The sequence below is a fragment of the Pelodiscus sinensis genome, unplaced genomic scaffold (assembly GCF_049634645.1).
Source record: "Pelodiscus sinensis isolate JC-2024 unplaced genomic scaffold, ASM4963464v1 ctg34, whole genome shotgun sequence".
Lineage (NCBI taxonomy): Eukaryota > Metazoa > Chordata > Testudines > Trionychidae > Pelodiscus > Pelodiscus sinensis.
Genome location: NW_027465849.1, coordinates 3,589,694 through 3,611,272, shown reverse-complemented (window position 1 = coordinate 3,611,272; position 21,579 = coordinate 3,589,694). Strand labels below are relative to the sequence as shown.

At 60.1% G+C, this 21,579-nt stretch overlaps 1 protein-coding gene across 1 annotated transcript in view; it reads right to left on the bottom strand.

Moving 5' to 3' along the window:
* Positions 1–3,622: 3,622 nt before the first annotated feature.
* LOC102446569 (uncharacterized) overlaps positions 3,623–21,579 on the bottom strand; it is a 30,103-nt gene continuing 12,146 nt past the window's right edge. Inside the window, exons 5-16 of the mRNA XM_075915029.1 lie at positions 19,779–19,952; positions 18,801–19,037; positions 18,380–18,607; positions 16,485–16,634; positions 15,744–15,971; positions 15,058–15,393; positions 10,671–10,799; positions 9,508–9,843; positions 8,975–9,103; positions 6,782–7,012; positions 5,696–6,433; positions 3,623–5,090 (exon numbers count right to left, since the gene is read on the bottom strand). Of these exons, the coding sequence (XP_075771144.1) occupies positions 4,072–5,090; positions 5,696–6,433; positions 6,782–7,012; positions 8,975–9,103; positions 9,508–9,843; positions 10,671–10,799; positions 15,058–15,393; positions 15,744–15,971; positions 16,485–16,634; positions 18,380–18,607; positions 18,801–19,037; positions 19,779–19,952 (3,935 nt within the window). The 3' untranslated portion in view covers positions 3,623–4,071. The remainder of the gene's footprint in view (positions 5,091–5,695; positions 6,434–6,781; positions 7,013–8,974; positions 9,104–9,507; positions 9,844–10,670; positions 10,800–15,057; positions 15,394–15,743; positions 15,972–16,484; positions 16,635–18,379; positions 18,608–18,800; positions 19,038–19,778; positions 19,953–21,579) is intronic.

Sequence of the window (21,579 nt, the reverse complement as noted above, 5' to 3'; positions counted from 1 at the left end):
GGGCGCCAGAGCCGTCGCCTGGGGCCTCCTCGCCCTCCCCTTAGATGTCGCCAGCCCCCTCCCCACACTGCCACGTGCCCCCCTGCCAGCTCTGGGCAAAGCGCCGCAAATGGAGCCGGCTCCGGGCAGCTGGCGCTTGTGGAATTGGGGGTTCGATCCTGGGGTGCAGCTGTTAGCGGGGGGGGGGGTTGTGCTGGCATCTTAGCCCCCCCCCATGGGGCAGCAGCTCTGTCCCCCAAGAAATTCTCTCCTGCCCCCCCAGATGCACCCTCCAGACCATGCAGGCAGACCCATCCTCCCTGGGAATAAGGCATTTCCCCAGCACCAGGGTGAATTCCCCCTGGACACCCATTTCCAGAGGCTAGGGCAAGCCCGGGGATCCGGCCCCCAGAGGCAGCGGGGAACCCCAGGCAGGGTCCCCCACAGCCCTGTGTGCCTGCAGAAACTCAGCTGCAGGGCTCCCTTTCTGGTTTAAAACTGGAGGGGGGGGGGGGGAGTTTTAGGAGCCGCCCCCAGCACATTCCCATTGGCCGGTTTCTGGCAGAAACCGGCCAATGGGAGCTGCTTGTTAGCATAACAGACAGCTGAGAAGAGTCACACCCCCTCTTCTTGGGCTGTGGTTCATGAAACATGTGGCAGCTGGCAAGGAAGTCCCTTTGCCACAGCCTGCTTCTGGCACCCCAGCCCTTTCCTGCCCCCCCCTCGACATGCCCAAAGCCTCTGTCCCCCTCTTCCACCCACACCCCTTCCCAGATCTGGCACCCCACTCTCCTGCCCCAAATCACAATCCCCTCCTAACCTAGGTCACATCCCAACCCCCTGCACTCCAGTCCCCTGCCCTAAGTCACAACTGCCTGCTCCATCCTGACTCCCTCCCAGACTCCAGTCTCCCTTCTGCACCCAGCCCCATCCCGGACCCAGCACCATGGAAGAGTGCAGCCCTCAACCACTTTCCAAAATCTTGGAATAGCCCCCCCCCAAATCAAAAATGATTGCCCATCCCTGGGCTAGGAACACCATTCCTACCCATCCTGGCTAAGAGCCATTGACAGACCCAACCTCCATGAATCTATCTAGCTCTTTTCAAGTCCTAGTCGTCACAACCTCCTCTGGCATGGAGTTCCACAGGTGGACTGCGTGCTGGGTGAAGAAAAACTCCCTTTTGTTTTAAATCTGCTGCCTATTCATTTCATTTGGTGACCCCGAGTTCTTATATTGTGGGAACCGGTCAATCACTTTTTCTTATTCATTTTCTCCACACTACTCATGCGCTACGTCTACACTGGCATGATTTTCCGGAAATGCTTTTAACGGAAAAGCCAATCCAGACGCAGTTTTCCGCAAAAAAACCCCGATCGCCATTTTCATGATCGGGGCTTTTTTGCGGAAAACAGTACTGTGCTGTTTACACTGGCCCTCTTGCGCAAATGATTTGCACAAGAGGGCTTTTGCCCAAACGGGAGCAGCACAGTATTTCCACAAGAACACTGATGATCTTACATGAGATCGTCAGTGTTCTTGCGCAAATTCAAGCGGCCAGTGTAGACAGCTGGCAAGTTTTTCCGCAAAATCAGATGATTTTGTGGAAAAACTTGCCAGTCTAGACACAGCCATGATGTTATAGACCTCTATCCTACCCCCTTGAATCTCCTCTTTTCTAAGCTGAAAAGTCCCAGTCTTTTAAATCTCTCTTCATATCGGACCCCTCATCATTTTTGTCGCTCTTCTCTGAAGCTTTTCCAATGCCAAGAGATCTTTTTTGAGATGAGGCAACCACGTCCGTACGCAGTATCCAAGATATAGGCGCACCATGTTTTTTATCGAGGCTGTAAGATGTTCGGTCTTTATCCTTTTTTTCCCCATGAAGTCATGCATTGACCTACAGAGGAGCAACTAAATGCCAGCTTGACACAGTGGTAGCAACAAGAGAAGCCCCCGCCCAAGGCAGCAATCATTAACCCAGGGGTTACGGCTGGTTTCGAAGTGGCATGGGAAGGAAGAAAGCCAGCAAAAAGGAAAATGGGGTGCTCCGTGGCTGTGGGACCTATTTCCATTCCTTCCTGATGTCACACATCCAGGTGATGGCTCCAGGGGACGTCTCCCCACCCCAGCTTCCTCTCCATCTGCCCACAGCAAACTTTCCCCCCCCCCAACCCTGCTGCACCCCTCAGATGTCCATCTCCTCCACCTGCCCCAGGAGGGGAGCTCTCCCTCCCCCTGCACCCCACAAAACACACTCTTTAGAGGGCAGCTCTGAGACTTCCCTGGCCTGTCTCCCCCCCAAAAAAACTGCCATGCAGGGTGATAGGGGCACTTCCAACACCCCCCCATTTGTCTCTTCCAGTCGTATGGAATGGCTAAATCCAGCTGAGCCTGCAGGGGGAGATTTTGGGGGGGGAGGCAAGAAGGGAGCGGAAATGCTTGGGGGTGGGCAATGGGAATATGGGGGGACGGGCCCACAGGGCAAGTGTTCCCTGGAAGCAGAGTGCTTGGGTGGGCCCCCACCAGAGATTCAGTTGCCTCCCAGCTGACGAGCAGAGCACCCACAGCTCAGGTCTGTGTTTCTATTGGTGGTGCACATCCGCACAGGTCTCCGTGCACACAAAATTTATTCTGCACATGGATGGAAAAATACTGAAGGAATATTGCATGGGACCCAGTCAGGGGGCCGAAAGCACCTATGTTACTGTATTTTGTGTGTGTGTGTGTGTGCTGGGATTCTGCAGACGGGGGATAGATACTCTGTCTTAGGGCACAGTGGGTGGGAAGGGGTTCTGTGGGGGGGGGATACTGTCTCAGGCAGGGGCTCCCCTCTGACAGGACCCTGCCCTGCTTTCCAGTGACAGGGTGTGAGGTAGTGTCAGTCCCTTGCTGGTTGCTGTGGCTGACCCCTACTGGCCTCTCGCTGTAAGCACAGCCCAGTGGGGGGCATCTTGAGGGCCCCCATGACAGTGACCGAACCGTTTCTACCAGTTAAGAGAAGGGATGGAACAAAAGAAGTGAGTTTGGGGGAAGGGTCAGTCTTGGGCTGGAACCATGAAGGGGACAGACTAAGGAGGGGCTGGGATTTAGGGGGCCAGGGACCCCTGTCTCAAGGGGTCTGAGGCATCCTGGCCCACACTCCTGTAGATACACCGTGTCTATGCTGGGCTGTATCCTGGAGAAGCAATAAACCCCCTCTATTCTACCGGCTGGCAGAGTCTGTTCTTGCTGCTACGGGGGTGCACAGGGGGGAACCCCAACATCATCACACAGGGACCGAGGCTTGATTCCCCCTTTACACTGCCCCACCAGTGCATTGTGGGAGATTCTGCAAGGCCTCACCCCTGTGCATCCTGGGAGATTTCGGAAACACCCCCTGCACTATCTGGGGAAGGGCTCTTCAGCAGTACTTCTTACCCAGCAGAGGGCGATCATTAAACCCACCCTGTAGATTGGGGGAAATCGAGACACGGGAGTGTGTGTGTGTGGGGGGGGGGATGAACTGACACCCCTGGGCTCACCAGAAGTAACTGTCGCCAGACGAAAGGCGGAGGCTGGGCCCAGCCGTGGCAAGCGAGTTACAGGAGACAGCGGCTTTCGAAAGATGCTGGCACAGCCAAACCGCACAAACACTTCGGGCTGCCAATGGGTAGAAAATTTAATGGCTAAAATACCAATACTGCCCCCAGGGCGCAGGCCTGCACCCCGGAGCTGCCGGCGCCTGGCCACCGATTTCAGCAAGCAGTTCCCGGGTTGGGGCAACAGCCACTGGAAAAGCCCCAGCCGGTTTCCAGAAGCCCCGAGCCCTCAGCCTGGCAGGTCCGGATCCCTGCAATTAACCCTGCGACCCAGCAGCTGCTTTTGTAAAGCAGGAAGCCACCGGCTCCTAACCCACTCCTGAAAAGGATCATTGCACCCCTAAAGGAAAGCCAGGCTCCCACACTGGGAAGGAGGGGGGGTCCGGGGGCCAGGAGGCTGGAACGGGGACAGCATGTGGCTTAATATCCTGAGCTCTCCTGAGCGTTGTGCTGAGCAGGCTGCAGGCCGGTGCGCTCCCCTCCAGCGCTGCCACCCCATGCCAGGCTGAGGCTAGAGGAGCCTGCAGGAGTCGGTGCGGCGTGGCCGCACAGGGGAGGGCCGGGGGGGAGGGATCGTGGCCCACGGGTCCAGCTTGATCCTCTCCACCGAGACTGGCTGCGCCGGACGGCAGAGCTGCGAGGGGGTGACGGGAGAGTCGAGAGCCTCCCCTGCCCTCCTCACCGGCCACCTCTGCTTGGGGGTCACAAACCCACTGGCAGCCCGAGGAGGGCGGGGGTCTGAGCGCGGCGTAGCCGGGGAGAGATCCTGGCCCGCAGGTAGAGCTGCAGGGATCGGGTCCACAGAGGACCCCGCGGCCGCCGGCGTGGGCCGGGTCTGGCTCAGGGCTCTGGTGCCGAGGTGCCCCTGGAAAGGAGACACCATCTGGACCTGCTTGGGATGGGGTGGGGCTGGGGGTGGGAAGGGCGGGGCTGGGGGGACGTCCCTGAGGGGTGGGTATATGATTGGTCGAGCAGCAGCGTCCGGGTCATCCATGGCAAGGGGGGACCCTGCCCCCTGCCAGACCCATGAGCTTCTGCCCAGCCCCGAGGCTGGGAGAACCACGGGGGCGCTGGGCCGCACGCTGGGTAACTCCTGGGTGGTTTTGGGGCTGGCAGCCTCTAGGGGCTGCGGGGACTTGAGGCCAGGCCCCTGTTGTGGAGCCATGAAGGTGGGAGGGAGCCTGGTGGGGCCTTGGGGGTCCACAGCTGGGGCAGGAGCAGTGGGGACCAGAGGCAGCTCCGATGGGATGTCGGGGTCCCCCGTCAGGTCAGGAACTGCAGGCAGAGGAAGGGGCGCAGGCAGGGCAGGAGGGGGCTCAGCCGGGGTGTCGGGGTCCCCGGCCAGGATGGGAGCTGAGGGCACTGGAGGGAGGTGGGCCAGAGGGGGACAGGGCTTGGCAGCGGCGTGGGGGACCCTGCCTCGGACAGGAACAGCAGGGGTGGGAGGGGGGGCAGCCTGGGCAGGAGGGGGCTCAGACGTGGCGTCCCCAACCAGGGCCACATCTTCTTGTGGGATCCACGGGGCGAGACCTTGGAGAAAAGAGAAAAAACAAAAAAAACAAGCAACTTGATTAATCCCACTGACCAGGGGATAGAACCAACCCCGGTGCCACCCCCCAGCTGAGCCGCGTCCCTGCCCGCAGGATTTGGGCATGCCAAGCTCAGCGCTACATGCTGCTTGGGCTGCTGGGGGCAGGAGGGAGGGGGAGCTCCCTCGGCGGGCAGCAGTTGGAGGCTTTTATCTGGTGAGCCAGACCAACCAGCAGGGGGCGACCGAGATCTGCCCCAGCCTACATGCATCACCTGCCCCAGTGCCTTCTGGGAAACGCCCAGCCCACCTCAGCCAGGGGCATCAGCAATGCATGCTGGGGAATGCCCTGCCCCACTGTACATTATGGGAAAACCTGGGCTGCTCATGGGAGGGGGACCAGCAAGGCATTGTGGGAGATATCCTGGTGCAGGGGGAGCTGGGAAGGAGGAGGACCAGCTGAGCCAGTCACACAGGGACTCTCTGACCCAAGCGGCTCAGGGCTGCCCCCTTCCTATCCCCATCAACCTCCATGGGGGGGCCCAGCCCAGCCTCCACTCAATACCCCCCCCCCATGCCCGGCAGGGCAGCTGCCCCCGTTCCGTACCTGCCTCTCCCCCAGGGGGCCCGTCGGGGGTCACAGGCAGCAGCAGCGCCTGCACCCCGAAGCCCTGGATCCTCACGACATCAGGCATCTGCGCCAGCCGCTGCTTGGTGGAGGCCGTGTGGCCCAGGGGCAGCGGGTGCTGGTGGGCGGCGCTGTACGCGGCCCGGAACTGGAAGAGGGACATGCCCTCGGGGTGCCCGGCCAGGATCTGCCCCACCTTCCACTTCAGCTCCGTCAGGTCCTCGGAGGGCTGGGGGGTGGGTGTGTCGCGGGACTCTGTCGAAGGACGTTGGGGGGCCTCACATCCTGGGGCCCCCTTTGCTCGCCAGACCAACGGGGCGCTGGCCCCACACTCTGGGGTCCCCTCCTCTGCTCGCTGCATCAAGGGGGCGCTGGCGGGCCTGGCCCCACACTCTGGGGTGCCCTCGTCCACTCGCCGGCCTGACCAGGCCTCGGTGGGCTGGGATGGGCTTTGTACCCAGGCCGGGAGACGGGGGTTGGCCCCCGGGGATTTTCCCAGCGTGCCAAGGACAGTCGGGGCACGGAAGGGCACCCGGCCCGAGGGCAGGCAGGGAAGCAGAGGCCGGTTGGTGGTCGCGCTGGGCAGCCGGGGGTTGAGGCAGCCGGAGGCGGGCGGGGCCAGGCGCTTGGGGGCATCCATCTGTAGGAACCACCTCTTGGAGCCAGGCTGGGGGAAGGCCCTGGGGGGGCACAAAGGTCCAGATCCTCCTGCTTGTCCTGGAGGAAAGAGGGGGAAACGCCATCCGTCAAGGTGAGCAACAGGGCATGTGCGGCTTCCCAGCATGCACTGCAGCTGCCCCGCTCCGTGCCCACCTGGGCTTTCCCCACAATGCCCTGGGGCCAAGGTGGGTTCATGCCAAGGGGGGCGGGGCAGGGGGGCCCCACAGCCTGCCCTGCCTCAGACAATAAGGAATCGAGGTCTCCACTACCCGCCCTCCCCATGGAGAGCTGCGGGGCGGGGCCCTGACCCATGGAATGGAGTTCTGAAGGGTCATGGGGCTGCCCGGATTCCTGGGTTCTCTCCCGGCTCTGGGCGGGGGTATATTCCCGCCCCCAGCCCCGTACCTGTCTCCAGCCGGACGATGCACTTCTCCCCCTTCGCAGGCCGCCTGAACTCCAGCGCAGGCAGGTGGTCCTGCAGGAATCCCAGCGCGTCCTCGTAGCCCTGGGAGCGGACGAACGCCTCCAAATCCAGCCCCTGTCGCTCCAGCAGGAATTCCTGTATCTTCAGCAGCCGCAGGCCACTTTTGTACGTGCTTAGCAGGCGCATGACCAGCATCAGCACCTCGGACACACCTGCAGAGGGGACATGGGATGAGAGATCACCAAGGCCAGGATGGGGCACGGAGCCTGTCCCCTCTAGGGGGCGCCGGCTCCCATCCGGCGCAGGGCAGGGGGCTGGCTCGGGGGTGGGGAATGGGACATGGGGCCTGTCCCCTCTAGGGCAGTGTTTCTTAAACTTTTTAAGACCGAGGAACACCAAACAATTTTTTTGATGAGGAACACCAAGAATTTTTTTTGTTGACCCCTCTTCCCCCCCCCCCAAAAAAAGGGGTGTGTGTGGGGGGGGGGGGAGAGTTATTGAGGAAAAAAAAAGTCACCTGCCCCTTTAAGGGTGGCCATCTTTTAACTCTGTTGTTCTCCGTGGTACACACAACAGTTTAAGAAACACTGCTCTGGGGGTGCAGGCTCCCATTCAACCCAGGTCTGGACAAAGGGGAGAAATGGTCGGAGGTAAATAGGATGAAATTCCAGGACAAATGCAAAGTGCCCCACGGAGAAAGGAACAATCCGTTTCGTGCACGCAGAATGGGAAGCGACTGTCTAGGAAGGGAAGGGACCCAGGGGTCCGAGCGGACCGCAAGCTACATCCAAGTCAGCCATGTGACGCGGGTGCAAAGAAGGCCAGCGTCTGGGGGAGATCTCTCAGCAGGAGTGTCGTGAGCAAGGCGCGAGGTGTTGTTCTTCCCCTCGGCTGGGGGCGGATCAGGCCTCGACTGGAGCATTGCGGCCAGTTCTGGGCACCACATTTCAGGAGAGATGTGGAGAAACTGGAGAGAGTCCAGAGAAGAGCAACACAAATGATGAAAGGTCTAGAGAACAGGAGCTATGAGAGGAGACTGAAAAAAAATGGGTTTATTGGGTCTGGAGAAAGCAGAGCGAGGACGTGGTAGTAGCTTTTCAGCACCTAAAAGGGTGTCACAAGTAGGAGGGAGAAAAATTGCTCTCCTTGGCCTCTGAGGATAAGACAAAAAGCAAGGGGCTTAAACGGAAGCAAGAGGGGGGTTGAGGTTGGACATTAGGAAAAAAACTTCCTGTCGGGCTGGTTAAACACTGGAATAAATTGCGCAGGGAGTGGTGGAATCTCCTTCGCTGGGGGTATTTAAGAGCAGGTTGGACAGATGCCTGTCAGGGACGGCCCAGATAATATTTTGTCCTGCCAGGAGCGCAGGAGACAGGACGAGGTGGCCTCTGGAGGTCCTTTCCGGTCCTCTGAGCCTAGGATTCGCCGGAATATCCAGCCGTCTGTGCCCAAATCTAACTTCATCGCACCAGGGTGGCACTGATGTATTCATCTGGAGCCTCGCCGCCCCCCTCGCTCAAGCAGGCCTGCGGTTACCGGGTGCGGGGGCCGGTTCCCAGGCTTGCCACAGAACGAGCTGGTCTGAGTTGCCCCAAACGAAGAGCAACGGTCAGGCTGCTTCTCCACGGCAGAGATGGGGAACCTAGGGCCCCGGGGGTCTGATCCAGCCCCTGGTTTGCCTCAATTCAGCCTCTTAGGGTCAGCGATTCCCACCCAGGATCGGGGAGCCAGCGCTGGCACTCCAGCCCTGTGTCCCCAGGAAGGTGCCACAGGTAAGCGCACCCCCCCCCATACCCAGATCCTGCACCCCACTCCCCCCCCAGCCAATGCCTACACCCTCCCTCTGTTCCTGCACCCTCCCTCCCACCCAGCCCCACCATCTCCAGCCCCCTCCTGCACCCTCCCTCCCCCTCACCCTCCCTCCCAACCAGCCCCCACACCCCAGGCCTGCTTCTCAGCAACCCCCTCCCACACACTGAACCCCTCCTTTTTGGCCCCACTCCAGAGCCTAGAGGGGGCCACAAAATCTACTAGCCCACCCCCCCTTGCCCAGCATCACCCCCGCCCCTCTCTCCAGGGTAACCAAACCGCCCAATATTAGGGGATTTACCCCACCCCGCCACCCAAAGCCCAAAGCCTCCTGATTTTTCACACTTGCTCTCCGGTCCCCCAACCTCTCTCCGGCGCAGCTGCAGGCTCCGGGTCCCGGCCCCCGGCGTCCCGGCTCTCAGACCCCTCGGGGGCCAGGGGCACGTCGGCAGCTGCTCCCCCGGGACAGGACGCTGCGTGGGGAGGTGGAAAGTCTGGAGAGGGCAGAATGGGGCCGTCACTGGCCTGCTCCTAACCCCACAATGACAGACACCGCCCCCCCCCCCCCCGGGGTCATTTCGGGGAGGGGTGAAGCGGCAACAGGGCCAAGGGTAACGAGCCCCCGGTTGACATGACCTGTTGCTGCCTTTGACCTTTAACCCAGAGGGCTGGTCAGGCTCCCATGGAGGGGCTAGGCAGATTCCTAGTGGTTAGAGCAAGGAGCCAGGGCGCCTGGGGTCCATCCCTGGTTCTGGGAGGGGAGTGGGGTCTAATGGTTAGAGCAAAGGGGCTGGGAGCTAGGACACCTGGGTTCTGACCCCAGCTTTGGGAGGGGCGTAGGGTCTAGTGGTTAGAGCAGGGGGGGATGAGAACTGGGACACCGGGCTGTGTTCCCTACCTCTCTGGAGCTGCACGAGACATTTGTTGTTCTTCTGTGGGTCCCGGAGCACCAGACCCGGGACGTCCCGCAGGAAGGACACGGCGTCCACGTAGCCCCTGGCCTTCCTCCAGTCTTCCAGGCTGGCTCCGTGTTTTTCCTTCAGCACCTTCTTGAGGTTTTTCACGAGCAGGCCAAAGGGACGGAGGGCCAGGATTTCCTGGATCATGCCCACTATCCCATCTGGCTCAGCCATCCCATGAGGCTCCGCCGGCAGCAGGGGGGCGGCAGGGTCCGGGGGCGCGCTGTCCTGCCCTGCCGAGAGGGGTGGGGACGCGGGCGGGTGACGGGCAGCAGCTGAGGAGGAAGAAAACCTCAGTAGCGTGACAGCAAGGCCCCCACGGGGTCGCCACCAGGCAGGGCCCTGCTGCCCCATGCCTGGCCCTTCCCCCTCAGCTACATCCTCCCCCACCACGAGGAACCCCATAACCCAGGCTGTGCACTGAAACCACCCCCCACACCATGGGGAACCCCAATACCCACCCCCCCACACACCATGGGGAACCCCAATACCCTGGGCACACGCCCAGGCCCTACCCTTCAGGACTCCTTCCCCCGCCCCCAGCTACGTCCCTCCCCCTCCTGCCTCTCACCCCCGCCCCTCCGGCCGGCGCTGTGGGCCCCCTGCCGCGTGCCCACCTACCCAGGTCCAGCCGGGCCAGGCAGGCGTCGCCCTGGCCCGGGTCCTGCAGCCAGAGGTGGGGCAGAGCCTGGAGCAGGCCCAGGGCATCCCCGCTGCCCCCCCACCGCTCCCCACAGCCAGCCAGTGATGTGCCCCATAGCCAACCTCTCTGCCCCGCCACACGCTCCTTCCATCCTCCACCCCCGAGGAACTCCCCCCTCCACAGCCCCCCTCACCGATCTGCTCCCTCCATCCCCAGCCCCCACATCCTAAACCTGCTTCCCAGCAGCCCCCTCCCACACACTGAACCCCTCCTTTTTGGCCCCACACCACAGCCTAGAGGGGGCCACAAAATCTACTAGCCCACCCCCCCTTGCCCAGCACCGCCCCCGCCCCTCTCTCCAGGGTAACCAAACCGCCCAATATTAGGGGATTTACCCCCCCCCCACCCCCAAAGCCCAAAGCCTCCTGATTTTTCACACTTGCTCTCCGGTCCCCCAACCTCTCTCCGGCGCAGCTGCAGGCTCCGGGTCCCGGCCCCCGGCATCCCGGCTCTCAGACCCCTCGGGGGCCAGGGGCACGTCGGCAGCTGCTCCCCCGGGACAGGACGCTGCGTGGGGAGGTGGAAAGTCTGGAGAGGGCAGAATGGGGCAGTCACTGGCCTGCCCCTAACCCCACAATGACAGACACCGCCCCCCCCCCCGGGGGTCATTTCGGGGAGGGGTGAAGCGGCAACAGGGCCAAGGGTAACGAGCCCCCGATTGACATGACCTTTTGCTGCCTTTGACCTTTAACCCAGGGGGCTGGTCGGGCTCCCATGGTGGGGCTAGGCAGATTCCTAGTAGTTAGAGCAAGGAGCCAGGGCGCCTGGGGTCCATCCCTGGTTCTGGGAGGGGAGTGGGGTCTAATGGTTAGAGCAAAGGGGCTGGGAGCTGGGACACCTGGGTTCTGACCCCAGCTTTGGGAGGGAAGTGGGGTCTAGTGGTTAGAGCAGTGTTTCCCAATTGGTGCTCCGCGGAACCCTGGGGTTCCGCGAGGAGCTGGCGCTCCCCCGCCCCTTCTGAAAAAGAGAGAGAGAGAGCCGGCTAGCCAGCAGAGGCATGGGCGGCGAGTTGTGTGGCCTTGTGGTGCCCATGCTCCCGCAATATTTGGAGCTAAAGCTGGTCCCGACCCCCCGCGCGTGTCCTCCCAGCCCGGCCCCAGAGCGTCTCTCCCCCGTCCCCGGACCCGTCCCTGCCGTGCGCAACCTTCCCCGAGCTCCCCCTGGCTGGCTGCTGCTGCCCTGCGCAGCGTGCTCAGACTAGTGGGTGGAGAGACGCCTGGACATGATGTAACGTCACAGTCCGGGATTTTAAACTTGCTGGGCGCTGTGATGCGCCGCATGGCTGAGTTGTAGGTTCGGAGCCCGGGGACAGAGCACAGACTCTGGCCCCACAAAGTGGAAGGCAGAAGGTACGGGAGAGGGAGAGGGAGAGGGAAAGGAAGGGAAGGGAAGGGAAGGGAAGGGGCTTGTGCAGAGGGGAAGGGCTGGGAGGGGAAGGTGCTTGTGCGGAGGCGGAGGAGAAGGGGGAGGGGAAGGCACCAAAGGGACAGGGGTGGAGGAGAGACAAATGGCAGGGGGCCAAGCGCAGACAATGAGGAAAAGGGCAGAGGGGAGGTGTCAGTGGGAGGGGGACAGGGTGATGCTGGGAGAGGAGAGGGTAAGGGCATTGGGGGCTAGAGGGGTGAGGGGAGGTGCTGGGAGAAGGCTTGAAAGAAGCGGTGGGCATGAGGAAGGCCGGGATGGAGAAAGTCATGTGAGAGGGCACAGGGGCATGAGGGGAATGGGGGCAGAGGGTGGTGAGGGGGTGGGCATCAGGGAAAAATGGAGCAAAGGGGGCAGGGGAAGTGAGGGAAGGGGGAGGCACCAGGAGGGTGCAGGGGTAAGAGAAGGTGCAGGTGCCAGGGGATTCTGGGGTGAAGCAGAAGGGCAGAGACCTGCAGGGGAGGGACCAGCACCAGAGGAGAGAGGCAGGGCAGGTGTGTAGAGGGAGGTGTTAGACGAGGGGATGAGGAGGGGTAGCTCACATGAGCAGAGTATGGCTACTGGAGAAGTGGGCACAGGGAGGAGAGAAGGGCTGGTGGAGGGGGGGCAGGTTGCAGGAGGGCTGAGGGCAGTGAGAAGGGCAGGAGTCAGGACAGCAGAGGAAGGTGAGGAGTCGGGGGGCAGCAGAGGGAAAAGGTCGAGGTTTAAAAATATGTATTAATAACTTGGGTGGCACATCCAAACAAGCCACATGAGCTCAATACTGGTGCACAACACAAAATTCATTTTGCTCAGGTGAGGAAACTCTTAGGCTTTGTCTACACTGGTTGTTTCTTGTGCAAGAACACGTCCACTCTTCCATGTGCGAGCTGTGCTTTTGCACAAGAGCATCTATGGCAGTGTGGACGCTCTCTTGCCCAAGAAAGTGCCGATGGCCATTTTAGCCACAGGGCTTCCTTGCTCAAGAAATTCATGTTGCCTGTCTACACTGGCCTCTTGCGCAAGAATAGTTGCTCAAAAGGGCTTATTCCTGAGCGGGAGCATCGTAGTTCTTGCGGAAGAAGCCCTGATTTCATACATGAGAACGTCAGTGTACTTGCGCAAGAACACACGGCCAGTGTAGACAGGCAGCAAGTTTTTGCACAAGAGCGGCTGCTTTGGCGCAAGATCGCGCCAGTGTAGACACAGCCACGGGGAGGGAGGAAGGCAGGGGCAGGGAATCAGCACTGGCTCAGCATGTCTACATGGTTTGGGGGAAGGTGCAGGGAAATTGAGCTCAGCTGGGTTGCAGAGTGGGGAGGTCCGGGGAGCTGGGCTGGGCTGGGCTGGGCGGTGGGGTGTGTGTGTGTGGAGCTCAGAGCTCAGTTTGGCTGCAGGAGGAGGGAGGTGCCGGGAACTGGGGCTAGACTCAAGGGGAGGGAGGGGCAGGGAATAGGCTCTTGGCTCAGCAGTTTTGTGGGGCTTGAAGGAGGTGCAGGGAGACGGGGCTCAGCTGGGCTGTGGGGGAGGCATGCAGGGAACCAGTGCCGGGCTCAGCTGGGCTGAGGTGGATGGGGGAGGGCATACAGAACAGACGGGCAGCTCAGCTGGGCTGGGAGGGGCTGCAGGGAACTGGTGCTGCGCTCCCTTGGAGTGTGAGGGATGGTTTTGGGGGAAGTGCAGGGAACCAGCAGGGGTGGGCAGCTCAGTTCGGTTGCAGGGGATAGAGGTGCAAAGAAGCCTAGTGGGGAGGGGGGGGGACCAGGAGCCCTGAAATGACCTCCCCTGGTCCAAAAATTCCTCATCTGGGACCAGTCAGGTCTAGAGGGTGCCAGATCAGGGAGGTCCAACTCCTACCCAAGTCCCCTCCTCGCACCCTCCCTCATAGCCAGACACCCTACATCCAGCCTGCTTCTGCACCCTACCTACCACCCGGACCTTGTCCCCTTCCGCCCCCCAGCTCCCTCACAGATCCTGCACCCCATCCCTATCCTGCTCCTTGGCAGCCCTGCCATCCACCCTAGCACCGCCCTGGCCCCAGCACCTTGCCTCACACCCCAGGACTCAGCACCACCCTGGCCCTGGCCCCAGCCCCCTGCCATCCACGCTAGCACCCAGCAGCACCCTGTTCCTTGTCCCAGCACCCTGCCAGTCACCCTAGTGCCCAGCAGGACCATGTCCCTGACCCCAGCACCCTGCCACCTATCTGTCCCAGCACCTTGCCCCAGCACCCTGCCACCTGAGCCAGCATCCTTCCACCCAGCAGCACCCTCCCCCCAGCACCCACTAGGACTCTGTCCCCTACCCCCACCAGCACATTTGGGACCACATTAGTGAGGCTTGGGGGTTTTTGGAGGAGCTTTTTTTTTGTTTTTTGCATCTCACTTGAGTGGCCCCAACTGACTTTTCTGTGGGTCAGTGACCTTTGACTCAAAACAGGTTCCTCACCCCTCTCACATATCAAGACAATGCTAAAACCTTTTGAGTCTGACATCATATTTTATTTAAAAATGAAGCCTGGCCAACAAGCCCCCAATTGGGACCAAGCCCCCATCTGGCCGCAGCATCATAACACTCCTGCACCCCCCCAGACCCCAAACCTGAACCTATCATACACTGGAACCCCCTGTCCTGAGCCTCTCACATCCCCAAACTCCTGCACCCCCACACCCCCAGTCTTCCGCCACAACACTCCTCCACCATCCACACACCACAAATCTGTGTCCTGAGCCCATCATACTCACAGCCTCCTTGCGCTGAGCCCCTCACATACCCAGCCCAAACCCCTCACCCTCACATCCACAAGCCCTGGCTTGCTCAGCACCCCAACCTTCCACCTGAGCCCAACACTCCCCAGCCTAGAGCCCCCTCCCTGAGCCAACAGCCCCGTCTCCTGCATCCAAATTCCCTCCCAGAGCTTGTACTTCTCACCCCTTCCCACACCCAAATCCCTCATTCCCACCCCACATCTCACTCACTAGGTTGAGACAGGTATAAGGGCTGGGGAGAGCAAGTGATGGAGAGGAGGGAAACAGAGCGGATGAGGCCTCACAGAAGGGAGATGCGGGGGGGGGGTGTCTTGGGGAAGGGATGTGAATTTCATGAATTGGTGGGTCCCTCTCTCCTCCCCTGCCCCCGCTTTTTTTTTTTTTTTTTGCTTGACAAACCTAGGGGTTCCTTGACATTTTGAAAAGCTGAAAAGGGTTCCTCGGCCAAATGAAATTGGGAAACACTGGGTTAGAGCAAAGGGGCTGGGAGCTGGGACACCTGGGTTCTGACCCCAGCTTTGGGAGGGGCGTAGGGTCTAGTGGTTAGAGCAGGGGGGGGGGGGGATGAGAGCTGGGACACCGGGCTTCGGACCCCGCCTCCGGGCTGTGCTCTCTACCTCTCTGGAGCTGCACGAGACATTTGTTGTTCTTCTGTGGGTCCCGGAGCACCAGACCCGGGACGTCCCGCAGGAAGGACACGGCGTCCACGTAGCCCCTGGCCTTCCTCCAGTCTTCCAGGCTGGCTCCGTGTTTTTCCTTCAGCACCTTCTTGAGGTTCTTCACACGCAGGCCGAAGGGGTAGAGGGCCAGGAGTTCCTGGATCATGCCCACCATCCCATCTGGCTCGGCCATCCCATGAGGCTCCTCCGGCAGCAGGGGGGCGGCAGGGTCCGGGGGCGCGCTGTCCTGCCCTGCCGAGAGGGGTGGGGACGCGGGCGGGTGACGGGCAGCAGCTGAGGAGGAAGAAAACCTGCCTCTCAGTAGCGTGACAGCAAGTCCCCCAAGGGGTCGCCACCAGGCAGGGCCCTGCTGCCCCATGCCCGGCCCTTCCCCCTCAGCTACATCCTCCCCCACCACGAGGAACCCCATAACCCAGGCTGTGCACTGAAACCACCCCCCACACCATGGGGAACCCCAATACCCACCCTCCCACACCATGGGGAACCCCAATACCCTGGGCACACGCCCAGGCCCTACTCTTCAGGACTCCTTCCCCCGCCCCCAGCTGCGTCTCTCCCCCTCCTGCCTTTCACCCCCGCCCTTCCGGCCGGCGCTGTGGGCCCCCTGCCGTGTGCCCACCTACCCAGGTCCAGCCGGGCCAGGCAGGCGTCGCCCCGGCCCGGGTCCTGCAGCCAGAGGTGGGGCAGAGCCTGGAGCAGGCCCAGGGCGTCCCCGCTGCCCCATTGGCGGCTCAGCGCCTCCAGGTCCAGCCCGCGCTCCCGCCGCAGCACCTCCTTCAGCTTGGCCACCTTCAGCCCCAGCGGGAAGCGTCCCAGCACCTCCTCCGCCCAGGCCGCCACCTCGGCCAAGGCTGCAGAGAGTGGGGGGCGAGGGGGGTCAGGATCCCGCCGTGGGGGACCCCACACGCCGCGCCTCCCACCCCCTATGGTCTGCCACTCATGTGTCCCCTCAGCCAACTCCTCTGCCCGGCCACACGCTCCTTCCATCCCCCGCTCCTCAGGAACACCCCCCGCCACAGCCCCCCTCACCAGCCTGCTCCCACATTTGCCCCTCCACTTTATCCCCCTCCATTCCCACAAATGACACCCCCCCCCCCCGCAGCTTCCCCACAAATGCCAATGGCACTTACACCCCCAACCCACCCCAACACAGCCCCACAGAGCCATCTCCCTCCCTCCCCTTGCCCATCACTGGGAGAATCTATGGGGCAGGGCACAAGACCAGCCTCCGAGCCCCACCGAGCCCTACCCTCGGGGGCAAACGGGTGCTCAGGCTCTGTGGCACTGGGGGGGGCCTGGCTTGGGCCCCTGGGCTCGTTCCCCACAGGTGGCAGCCATGTTGAGGGGCTGCCTGAGCGGCTCACCCGGAGGCTCCCCCGCGGCTCCCGGCAGCGCCTCGGCGCCAGGCTGCGAGGAGTTGGCGGGGGTGGCGGGCAGGGGGCTGCTGGTGGGCCAGGCTGAAGGGCAAGCGGGGTCCGGGGGCGGCGGTGGGGCAGGGGCCCTCACAGCAACACCTAAAAGGAGGGGAGAAGAAAAAAGAACACCTCAGCGGGAGTAAAAGGACAAGGACACCCCCCCTCCCCAGCATGCCCCCCCCCAACTCCTGCCCCCCGACATGGCTATCCCTCACCAGCCCAGCTGGCCCCTCCTCCCTTCCTGCCACATGTGGGGCCAAAAAGATGGGGAAAATAAGCAATACGTTTGCCAAAATAACAAAAAAAAAGAGAGAGAGGGAGAGAGAGATGTTTGGTAGAAAGCTTCTTTGGTCCTCTCTTTGGGTATGTCTACACTACCCTCCTAGTTCGAACTAGGAGGGTAATGTATGCATACCGCACTTGCTAATGAAGCCCGGGATTTGAATTTCCCGGGCTTCATTAGCATAAGCGGGGAGCCGCCATTTTTAAATCCCCGCTGCTTCGAACCCCGTGGGTTCACGAGGAGTAACGGTAGTTCGGAATAGGACCCTAGTTCGAGCCCCGTGTAGCCGCGCTACACGGGGTTCGAAGCAGCGGGGATTTAAAAATGGCGGCTCCCCGCTTATGCTAATGAAGCCCGGGAAATTCAAATCCCGGGCTTCATTAGCAAGTGCGGTATGCATACATTACCCCGCTAGTTCGAACTAGCGGGGTAGTGTAGACATACCCTTTGTGAGGAATGGAGGCTTTCGTCAGACATCAGCACGAAAAACAGAACCCCAAACCCTCGATTCTGTCAGAAAACTCCCGAGGCCACGTCCCGAGGGCGCATTTCTGCCGCTGCGACCCCACCGCGTAGACGCCGGCACTAGAGGAACTCAGCTCCCCGATTAACAGAAGCTGTGTCAACAGACCCATTCATCCTTGGCCCAGTGAAGCTGGCGCCAAGGTTAACGCAACAAAGTTACAGGGCTCTAGAGATAGGTTTGTTCATAGCCCTGAGCAGCCGAGCTCAATGGGCTGACTTTTTAAGCATGCACCAGGCCTGAGGGAACAAAAAGAAGTCGCTATTTGTGAAGGATGCTGAGGAAGACAAGAGCCAAAAAATCCAGCGGGGAGAAGGGAGGATTGCTTTTGTTAATAAGACTCGTGTCAAAAGAGAGAGGGGGAAAACGAGGAAAAAATGGTTTGCGTCAAAAAAATGTTGCAGGGAAAAAAGGCCATTTTGGTTCAGGCAATGTGAGAAAAAAAAAAGAGTTGCTTTTGTCAAAAAAACCAGAACAGGGAAAAAGTGGTTTTTCCTCATTAACGTCAAATTTAAAAGTCACTTTTGTCAAAAAAGATACTGAGGGAAATACCTCACTTTTGCCAAAAATCAGAAGAAAAATGGATGCCGTCAAAAGGCAAAAATAAAGTTGCTTTTGTCAAGAAAACGCGAAAAGGACTCACAAAGTTCCACAGGTCCAAAGTTTCCAGAGGAAATGTCAAGTTTTCAGTAAAAAAGCCGAGCTATTTCAATGTAGAAAAGTCACTCTGGTACCTTATGGGAGTTGTAGTTCAGAAGCTGCAGGTCTCCTATTCTCCTCTACAGCCCAGGCTCTCTGGTCAGACTACATCTCCCACAATGCACCAGGGCCTCTATTCTTGGGGAGGGAAGGTGGTGCGTGACGGCAGTAGCAAGGTCCATTGCAGGTGAAATTTCGCAGTGGGGAGGGAGCCCAAAGGGCTAGAAAGTCTATTAGATCTCAGAGGAAGGTGCAGGACGACCATTGGTGTCAGCGGTGGGATAACCTGGAGAAGACCAGGTCAGCCCTGACGCCTGGATTCCATCCCTCTCTCCTCACCTGTATGAAGTTTGACAAGACACTTTTCCTTTCTTTCCAGCCCCTGCAGCACGATCCCACGCAGGCTGGTCAAATAGTCCAGGGTGTTCAGATATCCCTGCCGCTGGCTGAACTCCTCCAGGTTCACCCCGTGCTGCTGCCACATGACCTTCTTCAGCCTCAAGACCCGCAGGCCATGGGGGTAGGAGCCAAGGGTGCTCTGGAGTAGTGGAAGGGGGTCCGCGACATCTGGCAAGACAGAGACACTCCGACCAATACTGGGCAGCAAGAAACAGACAGCCTACTGGCCATGTTTTCCCAGCATGCACTGGGGCAGACACAGCTGGGTGCGGAGAGGCCAGTGTGAGGGCTCACCCCACTCAGGAAGCGGGCGGGGCCCAGGCAGCCCCACAGGAAGTCCCCCCCCCCCACACACACCTACCCTTCTTAAAGACACTGCTCACGGCGCGGCACTTCTCTCCCTTCTCCGGGTTCCAGAGTTCGATGCCCGGCACCCCCTGGAGGAACGACACAACCCCCCAGTATCCCCTGTCCTGGCTGATCTCCAGCAGGTCCACCCCGTGCTCCTTCAGCAGGGCCTTCACCAGCTGCTTCACCCTCATGCCCTTGGGATGGCGGCTCAGGGTGCGAGAGACATGGGCCTGGAATTCACTCAAGTCTGCAGAGAGGGGGAGAGGGCAGGGCTGAGCGTCAGGAAGGGGAGACCCCAAACATAAACCCTTGGAAACCACCACCCACAGAGACTGTGTGGGGGGTATTGGCCATGTTTTCCCAGCATGCACCAGGGCAGAGACAGACAGACAGTAGGGTATGGCCGGCCATAGGCCAGGTTATCCCAGCATGCACCAGGGCAGAGATGGATGGACAGTGGGGTATGGCCGCCCATAGCCCAGGTTTTCCCAGCATGCACCAGGGCAGAGACAGCTGGGCAGTAGGGTATGGCTGCCCATAGGCCAGGTTTTCCCAGCATGCACCAGGACAGAGATGGATGGACAGTGGGGTATGGCCGCCCATAGGCCAGGTTTTCGCAGCATGCACCAGGGCAGAGATGGCTGGGCAGTAGGGTACGGCCGCCCATAGGCCAGGTTTTCCCAGCATGCACCAGGGCAGAGATGGCTGGGCAGTAGGGTATGGCCGCCCATAGGCCAGGTTTTCCCAGCATCCCCTGGAACAGAGACATTTGGACAGCAGGATACTAACAGGCCATTGATCAAGTTTTCCCAGCATGCACTGGGACACTGCCTCCTTAGGGTAGGACATGGAGGAAGCAGCCTTTGGGTCTGATCCAGCCCTCGGCCTCCCTGCTCAGCCGGGCCGAGAACCAGTGCTTCCCACATGTAGGATCCTAACTAGCCAGCCTCCCCTAGGGTGGGCAGCAGCCCCTCCCCCCAGGCCTCACCTGGCTTTGTGGTTGATGCCGGTGGCACGCTGGTGGGATCCAGGCAGGCAGCAGCCATGGGCGGTAGAGCAAGATCCGGGGCTGTAGTGGGGGTGGCGCTGGTGGGGGGGCCGAGCCAGAGCTCGGATGAAGGAAACCCAGCGGGATCCAGAGGTGGCGGCCTGGGCGCAGATCCTGCTGGGAAGGCGGGAAGAAAAACAGCAATAAAGGGGCAGGGAAAAAAGAAACAGGAGGAGAGAGATAAAAAGGGAAGAGAAACAACAAAAAAAGACAAAAATGGAAGGTTAAAAGTCATTTTGGCAACAAACCAGCAGAAAACAACTTATTTTCATAACAAAAACGAGAAACAGACCCGTCCGTCCAAGAGAAAAAGATGGAAAAAGTTGTTTCTGCCCAAGCCTTGCACAGAAAATTTCAAGTTTGCATGTAAAAAAAAAAATTGTAAATCTTTCCATTCAGAAAAGTCACCAGCGTATGTCAAGCCCTCCCCCCATCCTCCTCTACAGCTGAGCCGCCCTGATCAAACGGCATCTCCCACCACACACCCGGTGTCCGTTCCTGAGGGCAGGAGGCCTTGCCTTGTGGCAGGGACGCCTGGTGCCGCAGGAGAGGCCACTGCACTGGGGAAGGTGGCACAGACCTGCCCAGACAGGTATAAAAACCGTACGGAAGCGATAGGCTCCGAAGGGAGCATGTGGCAGAAGGCAAAGGTCTGGCGTACGCTCATGGCTAGCATGTTGTGTTGGCATGGGAAAGAGTTTAAGAGACACCTAGAAAGACAGGCTATTCGGTTCCAAAACAGCTGGAGGTGAAACGGGTCTCCCCACCCGCGCCCGAGGCAGGGTGGGCCTCAACTAGCCCAAAACAGAGCAAATCCATCAGCATCTTTCGATCCAACCCTACCCTGTTTACAGTCCAGGGCTGGTACAAGCCCCGGCATTTACCAAAACAAAAGCGAACTATATTGAAAGGCCTGGTTCGTGAAAGAGGAACACAAATGGGGGATTATAACAGCCAGAAAGTTAAGCCCGCTCAACCACATTGCTTGGGGATGTGAGCACCGCCCGGCTGGCTTCAAGTGTAGACCCGCCCTACAAGAGAAGAAATGGGCCCGAGATGATCTCCATTACTTTGACAGCAGGAGTGCCTCCAGAAATCCCAGCTCTCTGGGCCGGCCAAGCGTCGTAGGGGCCGAGGTTTCGGGTGAGAAATATCTTAACACATTCTTGTCCTGTCTGCTAACAAACCAGAGGCCGAAGTGGCATGTTATGGGTTGCTTTTCCCTGCAATCTCACGTTTGCAAGCCCTTCTTTGAATCTGCCACACGCTCAGTCAAATAAACTTCAATTTGGTTTGACTCTAGATGCGCCGAAGGCCACGACGCCACTATAAAATTCGGTCGGCACATGGGCACCGTGGCTATTAAATGGAACTTGGTTCCTTGTATTGTCGGTGCGTGTCCTCACCAGCAGCGCTTGTGACCATTGGACTAGCAGGGAAGGGCATGGCGGGACAGCTCCTGGAAGCCAGTAACCGTCGACACACACAATACGCCATCTAGACTGACACCGTGTCGCCCTAACTATGTCACAGACAAGGGTTCCTCATGCTGCCTCCAGGTGGTAGCGTTTCATCCCGGACACCTTAGTTAAGCCCAAAAACCACCAGTAGGAACCCAAGCCCACACACGCAAGTGGGCCTCCGAGGAAGCTGCAAGATGTCCATTGGTGTCAGCGGTGGGATAAAATGCCCTCATACTTAACCAGGACTTGGTCAGCCCTGACGCCTGGACTCCAGCCCT